Below are 13,430 nucleotides of genomic sequence, written 5' to 3'. Positions count from 1 at the left end.
TTAAGGGAGAGATGCAAGAGACAAAATATGAATATGAATATTTTAATCCTTAATTTCATAATTTATTTTAAAACAAATCCTATCTTACAGTTTAACTAAAAAAAATAGACCATGAATAACCATACAGACTGGGAGAAAACGTTTTAAAAACAGCTGATAAGGAAGCAGTGTACATTGCAGGATTGAAATACAGAAGGAGAAGAAGAAAAATATACAAACAGGTAATTTACACAACCAGGTTTTCATGAGCATGATAGCTCTTATGTACAAGTCCTTATCTGCCATAAAACTGGTGTGATCATTTGTCTTGAAACTGGGTTTTACTGAAATGTTCCCATTAAAGCGCCTCAGAAGAAATACTCAGTACGGAGAGTGTCTTCTCTGGCAACTGAAACTTGCGTAAGTGATGGGTCCATCCTTTGGAGTGACAGTAAAAAAAAAAATGTAATTAAATGAAAGGTTCCATGTGTCAGACGTAAAAGAGTCGTACCCGGGATGTGCTGACATGAAGGTCGTCATCATAAAACTTGGTCTCTATAACAACATTACCACTGCAAGAGAAGAAATTTGATCCATGATTAATCCAACTTTTATGGATATCAAATATGTAGAAAAAAAAATCTTACGTTAAGACATTTGCAGGCATCATCTGTGACTCTGGTGCAGCTTCTATCAAAGACTGCCATGTGTTTGTAGAATTAGGAATCACAAAGCCAAACTCAAAAAACCACTCTGAAAAAAAGACAAGGTACATGTGTAAGCATTTTGTGATGTAAATAGTCCTTACGCACTTTAACTATGGCAGGCTAATAAGATGAAAACATATTCACAAACAAGCTTTCAAAAGTATTTTCAATTCATTTGCTATATAGTTAATCGTGTCTCAAAAGAGCATTGTTTGTGCACACACATTCATATGAGCCAAAATAAAAAAGATTTTCAAATTACACATATAAAATAACTTGTCAAGTAAAATCTGAAAATAAATACTTTATATCAGTCTAATTCCACAAAATCATGAAGACAAGCATAGAATTTAAATGGCCAACTGTTACATTGTGAAATGCATAATAAATTATTTATTGAAAGAAATCTCTATATTAGTACACTGCATTTAAACTATACTGTTCAGGATATTCAAGAATATTAGGCATAGACCTTAAATGTTCAAATGTTTCACAAGTTACCTGTACCTGTGAATGTAATGAATGAATGCAATATTATGATCACGTTTATATTTGACAAATTTTAGCAGTTTAGTTAAAATGTTTATGCTTTTAAAAACTCTGTAGCTAAGATGAGAATATATGGTTAGTATTCAGTGTTGATGTCTTCGTCCAAATTTACTAAAGTAAACAAAGGTGGTGTACTAATCCTTTTTTAACAATACAGTCTTGTGACATTCCGTTTTAACAGGATTTCAAATGGATTTAAAATTGATAATGTACTTTTTTGTTAATGGATAATGAATAAAGTCATTTATATGGAGCTCCTTGCTCGAGAAGACATCTCTGTGTTAAATAATTTTAAAGATATTTCAGAACCAACCATTTTACAAAAGGGAGCTCTAATTTTGCGCTTCCATCATCATTGCTATTTCTTATCACAAAAGTGCAATGCGCAAGAAATAATTAGAACAACCTTCTAGGCACTGGCCTTTAAAGAAAACTTTTTGCTCCAGTCGGAATTTTTCCAGTTTTTCTACTGAAGAGAAATTTAGCTCTCTGGAGACAGCTTTACATTTCAGGATCTTCTTAGGAACCCGAGCTGGAAAACAAAATCAAAACTATTAGTTACCAGACATGGCACATTCTGTACTAAATTCAGAACAGAAGACTGATCTTGACCTCTCACTGACATCACTAAAAGGAGCAGAGAAGTAGCGGACATAAGAGAAGATTTGGCGTAGCTTAATCGAGTCAATAGTTTAAATCTTTAATGAAAGGTAATGCTGAGAACCACAAACCTTCATGTTCTACCCCAGGAAGGGAGAGGTCTTCAGTTCCCTGCCAGAGAACCTTCCCTGTCTCTGCATCTCTAAGATTCATCCAGTTTCTGGAGACAAGTTAAGGCATGCTGAACGGACTGGCAATGAATATGTCTCCTGATGTCAGGGCCAACTTTCCAGAAAATGGCATTTTACAAGAAGATCAACTCAAACAATGTCTATGGGAGATAAAACTTTTCCAAATCAATAATTTTGTGTTAGGCTCACTGGGCCTCAAGTAACAGTTCACATAAACATGAAGATTGTGTCATCATTTACCTCATGTCATTTCAAACCTGTATGACTTTCTATCACAAAAAGAGATGTTCACCAGTCATCAAACTCCAAAAAGAACAACAACAAAAAAGCACTATAAAAGCAATCCAAGACACCTGCACAGTATAGCAACTCTTCTGAAGCCATATAATAGATTTGTGTGAGCAACACACTTTAAAGTCGGCATGAAACGGAAGTTGCGATTGTCTTTTCTTCTCTTCTGTGACGTATATCCGAGTGAAACGGCATCTGTAATGAGCGGGCGGGACTTGATTTCGTCCTTCGGGAATTGATTGGATCGTTGGAAGCTGGGGCGTTGCTAACAAAATGGAGGCAGATCTGAATGCCAGTTTGCAGTTAGTGGTGGGGGATTTCTTTCTGAATTCACAGCCTACACCCAAGCATGAATAAAGGTTTTATTTATTAAGGATGACGACGACGATCAACGGCACAAAACATGCCTAAACAGCGCGCGCACGCGAGAGAGAGAGAGAGACTGCCTGAATGACTGAGCACGTCCTCCATCAGGTTAAGTCATATTCATGAAAAAAATTAGTTTGCGATGTCCTAAGAGTAATGTCGTAATATCCTAATATCTTTTCAATGTTTAGGGGTAACGTACTCCCTCATGACTAGTGTCAGTGCTATAAAGTGAAGCATCAGCTTCAGCTTTACCCGCTGTCGTTTACCCCAGTGTTTACCCCTCACGTCACTAGCTCCGCCCTTGCGCCATAGCTCGTGACCGGAAGAGAAGATGAGTCGTTTTGAGGGGGAGGGGAGGTTAACGTTTTTGATTAAAGATTACGAGGGCACATGAATTTAAAAACAATAATGAAGTGCACAGATAAATTATTTATAATAAACTACAGTATTCCATTAAAAAATAAGAATTTTCCATTTTGATTTCATGGTGACTTTAAGTTTAAATTCACTAAATATCTTGCTCGTTCTTTTTATGTTCCACGGAAGAAAGTGAGTATTTTTCTAAACACATGATGGGTGAACTATTCAATGATGTCTAAATTCAAGAGTTTCTATCTAATTATTACATTGAGCAGCAATTTGTTATAAATCACAAATGCAAACAATACCAGCAAAGCTAACAGAGACAGACCACACTTGAAGTCTAAAAACAGCCTGATCTGTCTGTTAAACAATGGTTTGTGACAATGTCCTGTACTCTGTGTCAATGACATCTGACCTCTTCATCTTCAGACCACCTGTATGAGCCTTTCAGGCTGCTAAAGCACACTCACACAAGGCTGCATGTGTCATTACAGGCCCTAGTTACCAACCCTATGAGACCTCAGTCAGGGCTGCATAAGTGTGCTACATGTATTACTAATCCTAATCTACCTTTCAAGCATTAATAGTGACACATAAATGCTCCTTAACAAATGCAAATCCCTAAATTGTTCCTGAAGGAATAAAAAGGGCTTATCATAAAAATCCTTCATCAAAAAAGAAAATATTACCGACACTGCAGCCATAATAAAATGATTTATTTATATTAATTATATCAATATAATATATTATTTTATTTGTTATTTTCTTATTTATTATTTAGTTCTTCTCTTTCTTATGGAGACTCGATTTTATATGGAACTATTCTGAAGCATTAAATTACTTGAAATGAATCCCAAGACACAAATAACTAGAAGCATGACCCAGGATTCATTCTCAGTCCAGCCAAGAAGCTGATCTATATATATTCCTTTTACAAAATGACCAAACTGAACCAAATTAAATTATTCAATGTTAACTTTGCTGAACAGATCCCATATCTTCATACACAATGTATAGACTACAAAAATAACTACATTTTACACTCATATTAATGTGCTTAAACATCAATTAAGCAAATTCCAGACTTAGTAAGGGATTCTTGTATTTCCAATCAATTTTATGTGCTATATCCTGTGATATATTTCACCCTGAATTTAGATTCCAACAGCTGAAGATACTAAAAATGAGTAACTATGCCCTTAAAGTGTCAGGCTCTGTATCTGATGTACCAGGCGACTGCATTTGAGATTATTGGTGACAGATGTCCGTGGGATCTCACCTGCTGAGCACACCGAGAGAGTCGCAGGGGAGAGGCCCTTTTACTCACAAACACTGTCACTGTCGAGGTAATTAGTCCCTTCGGCGCCAATGCTTTCATGGAAGCCACATTCATTTTTAAAAAGTCATCCATTGTTGCATATTGTTGCCATTTCCAGTCTGTTGTTACTGGTGCAAAAGAGCTACAGTAACTGTGTAGTTTAATAGTAATAATAATAACATAAAAAAAATCTGTACATCAAACGCATCACATTTTGTCCTATTAAAAATGTTGGCAGTGAAGGCTATGTTAGTCTAACGATTTACCAAAAAATACACACACAGTACTGTGTTCCTGGAAGAGGAACAGAAAACTAGCCTTGAAAGACATGGCAAGCACACAAAATTCACACACCTTCAAAATCTCTACATGCTTCTAACAAACATAGTTTGGCACATAATACAATATCTGCCTTTTTCATCATTTAAGTCAGTGGGTTTTTTTTTTGTAGCCACTCAAGGGTATGGTGCTTTGCACACAGTAGTAACCTCTGGGGCAAAAAAAAAAAAAAACTACACAGGGCAAATATGATGAAGCTTGGAGATAAAATTGCATTGACCAGCCTTTGAAAATCCATTTGTGCTGCGTAACTACATTTTACCAGATTCATGCTGCTACAAAGAGCTGTGCTATACTAAGATGACACAAATTTAGTTAAAAAAAAAAGCTGAGCTCTAAAATTATGTGCAGGGCCAATGCAATAATATACATTATGCATAAAAGCATGTTTCTAAATAGGTAGTGATATCTATGGCATATCAGCCCGTGCTCCAGTTTACTCTGAACAACTACTACAGTACAAAGTTTCAATATTCTACCTAAAATGAAAGCTGAATGTTTTATCCATACACTCTACCGTACACTACCGTTCAAAAGTTTGGGGGTGTTTTTGAAAGACGTCTCTTCTGCTCAACAAGGCTGCATTTATTTAAACAAAAATATAGTAAAAGCAGTAATGTTGTGAAATATTATTAAAATGTTATTTATTCCTGTGATGGCAAAGCTGAATTTTGAGCAGCCATTACTCCTGTCTTCAGTGCCACGTGATCCTTCAGAAATCTTTCTAATATGCTGATTTGGTGCTCAAGAAACATTTCTTATTATTAACATTGCTAAAAACAGTTGCGCTGCTTAATATTTTTTGTAGAAACCAAAATGCATTTCTTTGGGATTCTTTGATAAACAGAGAGTTCAAAAAAGTTATTTTGTAGCATTTATACTGTCAGTTTTGAGAAATGTAATACTTTGCTTTGTAATTTGTAGCTTTGCTGAATAAAAGTATTAATTTTTTTTTTAAACTTCATGACCCCAAATGTTTTGAACAATAGTGTAAATCCAAAATATTTCCTTACAGACTTTCAACACCATCATTCACAAACCTTTCATTAAAAGACAAACATTTATAAGTTTTAATCATTTTCCACAGCTTTGCCTCAAAGCAGTTGGATGTGAGGAGCATAAGGCAGCAAATCCCTGTCCTTTCAAATCAAGGATTTAAGAATTACCAGCCTGTAAGACAAACCCTTGCTTTCCCAGAGAAGGTCACACAGGGTAGACCCATGTCTACATGAAGAAATATTTGTAAAACAGTGTACATCAGGACTGACACAAGGCAGTCCAAATGTTCCAGACGTGGCCATTTTCACCCCATCAGAGGGTTCTGGTGCTAGTGTGATTATTCTCGTCAGATTTACAGAGCCTATTATAGAAACACTAGCCAATGTTATGTAATCGTGATGGCAGGCACAAACTGTGTGAGGAGATTTCACCTGTCTAATGCACCTGATCCCAAGAATCAGGTGCCTGATAGTCACATAGTATCCTGAAGCCCATGTGAACATTAGCCAAACGTTCATCTGAAGGAAATAGCAACATCCCACAGTTAGTTACTGATGCTGATATGCTCAAATAAATGTAAAACTTAGTGGGAATTTTACCTGAAAGTGTCTATAATCTAATAAACACCACCAGACTGCTTTGAAATTACTTCGATATGATTAACTGCACTAGTAAATTACAATTCATATGCCAGTAACTCATGAATCCAGGTATGCACATTAACAAAAACATGTATATTTGTACAGTTTATAGAATAACACAGACGTAATCTGGATTAGAGAAATTACACCATCTATTCATTCACACACTACATAGCAAATAAACTTCTCATATATACCGCAACAAAACTTAAGGAGAACAGTTTAAAAACTCAATTGGATGTTTAAAAGTGTCGATACATCCAAAATGAGTCGACAGACAGACTGCCACCACAGACAAAAAAAAAGCCTGTAGTTTGTTTGTTCAGATAAAAGGCATTTGGATTTATAGATGGATATTGTTGAAACTGAAATCAAGTCTCAGTCATAATGACCAAGAAAGCATAACATAATATGACACTACTTCACCTCCCAGTTTGTCCTGCTAACTGTAACCAGCATCTCTTACAGCATCAATTGATACTAAAGTCCTGGTTTCATAACCGTTAAATCAATTACTTATTCCAGATTAACACCTGAATAAAGATGATTGTCTTTTCTTCTCTACTGTGACGTATATCCGAGTGAAACGGCATCTGAAATGAGAGGGCGGGACTTGATTTGTCCTTCGGGAATTGATTGGATCGTTGGAAGCTGGGGCGTTGCTAACAAAATGGAGGCAGATCTGAATGCCAGTTTGCAGTTAGTGGTGGGGGATTTCTTTCTGAATTCACAGCCTACACCCAAGCATGAATAAAGGTTTTATTTATTAAGGATGACGACGACGATCAACGGCACAAAACATGCCTAAACAGCGCGCGCACGCGAGAGAGAGAGAGAGACTGCCTGAATGACTGAGCACGTCCTCCATCAGGTTAAGTCATATTCATGAAAAAAATTAGTTTGCGATGTCCTAAGAGTAATGTCGTAATATCCTAATATCTTTTCAATGTTTAGGGGTAACGTACTCCCTCATGACTAGTGTCAGTGCTATAAAGTGAAGCATCAGCTTCAGCTTTACCCGCTGTCGTTTACCCCAGTGTTTACCCCTCACGTCACTAGCTCCGCCCTTGCGCCATAGCTCGTGACCGGAAGAGAAGATGAGTCGTTTTGAGGGGGAGGGGAGGTTAACGTTTTTGATTAAAGATTACGAGGGCACATGAATTTAAAAACAATAATGAAGTGCACAGATAAATTATTTATAATAAACTACAGTATTCCATTAAAAAATAAGAATTTTCCATTTTGATTTCATGGTGACTTTAAGTTTAAATTCACTAAATATCTTGCTCGTTCTTTTTATGTTCCACGGAAGAAAGTGAGTATTTTTCTAAACACATGATGGGTGAACTATTCAATGATGTCTAAATTCAAGAGTTTCTATCTAATTATTACATTGAGCAGCAATTTGTTATAAATCACAAATGCAAACAATACCAGCAAAGCTAACAGAGACAGACCACACTTGAAGTCTAAAAACAGCCTGATCTGTCTGTTAAACAATGGTTTGTGACAATGTCCTGTACTCTGTGTCAATGACATCTGACCTCTTCATCTTCAGACCACCTGTATGAGCCTTTCAGGCTGCTAAAGCACACTCACACAAGGCTGCATGTGTCATTACAGGCCCTAGTTACCAACCCTATGAGACCTCAGTCAGGGCTGCATAAGTGTGCTACATGTATTACTAATCCTAATCTACCTTTCAAGCATTAATAGTGACACATAAATGCTCCTTAACAAATGCAAATCCCTAAATTGTTCCTGAAGGAATAAAAAGGGCTTATCATAAAAATCCTTCATCAAAAAAGAAAATATTACCGACACTGCAGCCATAATAAAATGATTTATTTATATTAATTATATCAATATAATATATTATTTTATTTGTTATTTTCTTATTTATTATTTAGTTCTTCTCTTTCTTATGGAGACTCGATTTTATATGGAACTATTCTGAAGCATTAAATTACTTGAAATGAATCCCAAGACACAAATAACTAGAAGCATGACCCAGGATTCATTCTCAGTCCAGCCAAGAAGCTGATCTATATATATTCCTTTTACAAAATGACCAAACTGAACCAAATTAAATTATTCAATGTTAACTTTGCTGAACAGATCCCATATCTTCATACACAATGTATAGACTACAAAAATAACTACATTTTACACTCATATTAATGTGCTTAAACATCAATTAAGCAAATTCCAGACTTAGTAAGGGATTCTTGTATTTCCAATCAATTTTATGTGCTATATCCTGTGATATATTTCACCCTGAATTTAGATTCCAACAGCTGAAGATACTAAAAATGAGTAACTATGCCCTTAAAGTGTCAGGCTCTGTATCTGATGTACCAGGCGACTGCATTTGAGATTATTGGTGACAGATGTCCGTGGGATCTCACCTGCTGAGCACACCGAGAGAGTCGCAGGGGAGAGGCCCTTTTACTCACAAACACTGTCACTGTCGAGGTAATTAGTCCCTTCGGCGCCAATGCTTTCATGGAAGCCACATTCATTTTTAAAAAGTCATCCATTGTTGCATATTGTTGCCATTTCCAGTCTGTTGTTACTGGTGCAAAAGAGCTACAGTAACTGTGTAGTTTAATAGTAATAATAATAACATAAAAAAAATCTGTACATCAAACGCATCACATTTTGTCCTATTAAAAATGTTGGCAGTGAAGGCTATGTTAGTCTAACGATTTACCAAAAAATACACACACAGTACTGTGTTCCTGGAAGAGGAACAGAAAACTAGCCTTGAAAGACATGGCAAGCACACAAAATTCACACACCTTCAAAATCTCTACATGCTTCTAACAAACATAGTTTGGCACATAATACAATATCTGCCTTTTTCATCATTTAAGTCAGTGGGTTTTTTTTTTGTAGCCACTCAAGGGTATGGTGCTTTGCACACAGTAGTAACCTCTGGGGCAAAAAAAAAAAAAAACTACACAGGGCAAATATGATGAAGCTTGGAGATAAAATTGCATTGACCAGCCTTTGAAAATCCATTTGTGCTGCGTAACTACATTTTACCAGATTCATGCTGCTACAAAGAGCTGTGCTATACTAAGATGACACAAATTTAGTTAAAAAAAAAAGCTGAGCTCTAAAATTATGTGCAGGGCCAATGCAATAATATACATTATGCATAAAAGCATGTTTCTAAATAGGTAGTGATATCTATGGCATATCAGCCCGTGCTCCAGTTTACTCTGAACAACTACTACAGTACAAAGTTTCAATATTCTACCTAAAATGAAAGCTGAATGTTTTATCCATACACTCTACCGTACACTACCGTTCAAAAGTTTGGGGGTGTTTTTGAAAGACGTCTCTTCTGCTCAACAAGGCTGCATTTATTTAAACAAAAATATAGTAAAAGCAGTAATGTTGTGAAATATTATTAAAATGTTATTTATTCCTGTGATGGCAAAGCTGAATTTTGAGCAGCCATTACTCCTGTCTTCAGTGCCACGTGATCCTTCAGAAATCTTTCTAATATGCTGATTTGGTGCTCAAGAAACATTTCTTATTATTAACATTGCTAAAAACAGTTGCGCTGCTTAATATTTTTTGTAGAAACCAAAATGCATTTCTTTGGGATTCTTTGATAAACAGAGAGTTCAAAAAAGTTATTTTGTAGCATTTATACTGTCAGTTTTGAGAAATGTAATACTTTGCTTTGTAATTTGTAGCTTTGCTGAATAAAAGTATTAATTTTTTTTTTAAACTTCATGACCCCAAATGTTTTGAACAATAGTGTAAATCCAAAATATTTCCTTACAGACTTTCAACACCATCATTCACAAACCTTTCATTAAAAGACAAACATTTATAAGTTTTAATCATTTTCCACAGCTTTGCCTCAAAGCAGTTGGATGTGAGGAGCATAAGGCAGCAAATCCCTGTCCTTTCAAATCAAGGATTTAAGAATTACCAGCCTGTAAGACAAACCCTTGCTTTCCCAGAGAAGGTCACACAGGGTAGACCCATGTCTACATGAAGAAATATTTGTAAAACAGTGTACATCAGGACTGACACAAGGCAGTCCAAATGTTCCAGACGTGGCCATTTTCACCCCATCAGAGGGTTCTGGTGCTAGTGTGATTATTCTCGTCAGATTTACAGAGCCTATTATAGAAACACTAGCCAATGTTATGTAATCGTGATGGCAGGCACAAACTGTGTGAGGAGATTTCACCTGTCTAATGCACCTGATCCCAAGAATCAGGTGCCTGATAGTCACATAGTATCCTGAAGCCCATGTGAACATTAGCCAAACGTTCATCTGAAGGAAATAGCAACATCCCACAGTTAGTTACTGATGCTGATATGCTCAAATAAATGTAAAACTTAGTGGGAATTTTACCTGAAAGTGTCTATAATCTAATAAACACCACCAGACTGCTTTGAAATTACTTCGATATGATTAACTGCACTAGTAAATTACAATTCATATGCCAGTAACTCATGAATCCAGGTATGCACATTAACAAAAACATGTATATTTGTACAGTTTATAGAATAACACAGACGTAATCTGGATTAGAGAAATTACACCATCTATTCATTCACACACTACATAGCAAATAAACTTCTCATATATACCGCAACAAAACTTAAGGAGAACAGTTTAAAAACTCAATTGGATGTTTAAAAGTGTCGATACATCCAAAATGAGTCGACAGACAGACTGCCACCACAGACAAAAAAAAAGCCTGTAGTTTGTTTGTTCAGATAAAAGGCATTTGGATTTATAGATGGATATTGTTGAAACTGAAATCAAGTCTCAGTCATAATGACCAAGAAAGCATAACATAATATGACACTACTTCACCTCCCAGTTTGTCCTGCTAACTGTAACCAGCATCTCTTACAGCATCAATTGATACTAAAGTCCTGGTTTCATAACCGTTAAATCAATTACTTATTCCAGATTAACACCTGAATAAAGATGCAAAGTTGTGCGAGTTTGAGGTTTGAAGCTAGGTGGCTAATCTGTCCCATCATCACTTAAGGATACAGTTTAAACCCCTTTAGAATCTCCTTCGCTCTGTCTTCTTCCGAAGACATCTTTTCCCTCGATCTTCAGCTTCAGCAGAAGAAAATAGGCGAATTAAAACGTTCCGTCGAGGAATAACTAATAAATATCGGACAAAACAGCTTGTAAACTACACAAAATCGACCTCGAAAGGCTTTTAGTTTCAGTGAGATCCAGCTTTAATCTGAACGGATACACTTGATCCGCTCACAACCTACTGTAAATAGATTTTTGTGGGAGACTGACAGCTGGTTCGACCAATCATCTTGCGAATTTTCGAAGGCCTGGATTAAATGCACCAATCATAGCGGAGATGCGAGAACCAGGGCGGGGTTTGGTTGCGTAGGGACGCGTCACCGATGGCAACCCCTCAAACGTCCTTCGAACGCAGCAGAACGGAAGCGCGTGTGTGACATAAAAGTTATCTGTACTATATTTGCTATGGAATAAATAAGGCACTTCATGTGGAACTGACAGGATAACATATAAATACAATTCAGATGAATAACGCTCCATTTATGGATAGTGGACTATAAAGGAGGCCGGTGTACGTTCAGATTGTTATCTTTATATAAAATATTTTGAATTGAATTTGAATTGTGATAAACACGCAGCTAAGTAGTTCAGACAAAAAGATGCTGGAGCATATAGACTAATGAGCCCTTCAATGGGTTAACCATCTTTGAACGTACTCCATTTTATACTTTACGATATATTTCAAAATAAAATAAAATTCTCTACAAGTTATATATTTTTTCTTAATATTAACACAATAATAGAAAGGCACATCTTAATATAAACTGCGTGCTTGTAATGTTGTTCAGAGCAGGGCAGAGATGTTGGCCTATATATCATTATTATCATCATCATTATTGTTGTTGTTGTAAAACTCATATGTCATATGTCAACAGAGCCAAGCTGTGTTAACAGAAGAATTTGCAAATCAGTTTCTCTTCACAACACACATAGTCTGTAAAAGATGTTTAGCAGTTTACTATATTATGAAAGCTCTGTGCAAATTATATGTCTAAAAGAAGCCCTGTGGCTAAGCAAAAACCAGCACAGGAAATAATGACGGCTATATCTATCTGTGCAATTTATGAACAAGTCTCAAAATGCTCTCCTTGTGACTGAAGAGAGTGGTCATGTAAAACCACAGATATCTGTATTACAAAATGTACTCCCCATGTCTCTGCTCTGCTCAGCGCTACACTACAAGCACTTTATTATATTATATTATATTATATTATATTATATTATATTATTATATTATGCAGAGAGGACTTGTAATGGCAGAGTGTGACCAGGGGGCGGTGCGGTAATACAAGCAATGTTCAGTGCAATAGTTTCAAAAGAAATCACGAATAAGTAATTACTGGAAGTTCATGGACTCTTAATCATTCATCAAAAAAAAAAAAAATTATATTACAATGTACGATAATATATGATCCTTCATCAAACACAGGTCTGCTGTTTCAGAGATATCACAGCCAAGATTGAAGGATGAGAAACTAGGAGCAGAAAGCCCTTATATTAACAGTAAATCGTATGTCTCTGCAGTGGTCTGCAAAATCCCATGCAATCTATTACATAAATTGCTGTCTCTGCTTCTCCCAGCAACTTGAAATATACTTGTGCATGGATGTAATTTTTCCCTTACAAATACTACATTTGACATTGCATCTTTCAGTGAGACTGCTTGACCACAAATAGGACTGTACACACTGCATTTAAAAGAGAAGATGCATGTTCTTAGACTTACAAACTGGCATAAATATTACACAAACACTATGAAGTTTAAAAGTTCCTGATCGATAGGTTAAAAAAACATTTTTAATGGTCAGGAAAACTCCTCCAATGAGACATTTTGCCAGAAAGTACACTCTCACATTTTTATTATTTTTCAAGCAGCTGAGCTTTGCATTGAGCTAAATGTTCTCTTACTGAAATTCTGTCAAGTGTCAAATGTTGTTCTGGTCAGTGTCAGTTGAATTAGTGATGGAGAATGATGTCATATGAAAGACAGAA

The 13,430-nt window shown here is 36.0% G+C and overlaps 1 protein-coding gene and 1 long non-coding RNA gene across 2 annotated transcripts; both read right to left on the bottom strand.

Annotated features, from left to right (window-relative positions):
* Positions 1–112: 112 nt before the first annotated feature.
* LOC107692358 (retinal rod rhodopsin-sensitive cGMP 3',5'-cyclic phosphodiesterase subunit delta) lies at positions 113–11,615 on the bottom strand. Its single transcript, XM_016491353.1, has 5 exons — positions 11,385–11,615; positions 1,967–2,055; positions 1,642–1,767; positions 627–732; positions 113–551 (listed from the first exon to the last, which is right to left on the bottom strand). The coding sequence occupies exons 1-5, from the start codon at positions 11,432–11,434 to the stop codon at positions 470–472; spliced, it is 453 nt and encodes a 150-aa protein (XP_016346839.1). The 5' UTR covers positions 11,435–11,615; the 3' UTR covers positions 113–469.
* LOC107692359 (uncharacterized) lies at positions 5,781–11,349 on the bottom strand. Its single transcript, XR_001634638.1, has 2 exons — positions 11,306–11,349; positions 5,781–6,879 (listed from the first exon to the last, which is right to left on the bottom strand). It is a non-coding gene; the product is annotated as an uncharacterized LOC107692359 (long non-coding RNA).
* Positions 11,616–13,430: the final 1,815 nt, after the last annotated feature.

This window comes from Sinocyclocheilus anshuiensis, unplaced genomic scaffold (assembly GCF_001515605.1).
Source record: "Sinocyclocheilus anshuiensis isolate Anshui unplaced genomic scaffold, SAMN03320099.WGS_v1.1 scaffold70, whole genome shotgun sequence".
NCBI lineage: Eukaryota > Metazoa > Chordata > Actinopteri > Cypriniformes > Cyprinidae > Sinocyclocheilus > Sinocyclocheilus anshuiensis.
The sequence above is the reverse complement of the archived record's forward strand: the minus strand, read 5'-3'. Positions and strand labels throughout refer to the sequence as shown.

What these genes read in the sequence shown, in the direction of transcription:
- LOC107692358 (XM_016491353.1), bottom strand. Translation starts at nt 11,434, where the DNA reads ATGTCTTCGGAAGAAGACAGAGCGAAGGAGATTCTAAAGGGGTTTAAA. An exon ending in ATTCTAAAGGGGTTTAAACT is followed by an intron (nt 2,056 to 11,384) that starts GTATCCTTAAGT and finishes ACTTGTCTCCAG; the next exon opens with AAACTGGATGAATCTTAGAG. An exon ending in TAAAGGCCAGTGCCTAGAAG is followed by an intron (nt 733 to 1,641) that starts GTTGTTCTAATT and finishes TCTTTTTTTCAG; the next exon opens with AGTGGTTTTTTGAGTTTGGC.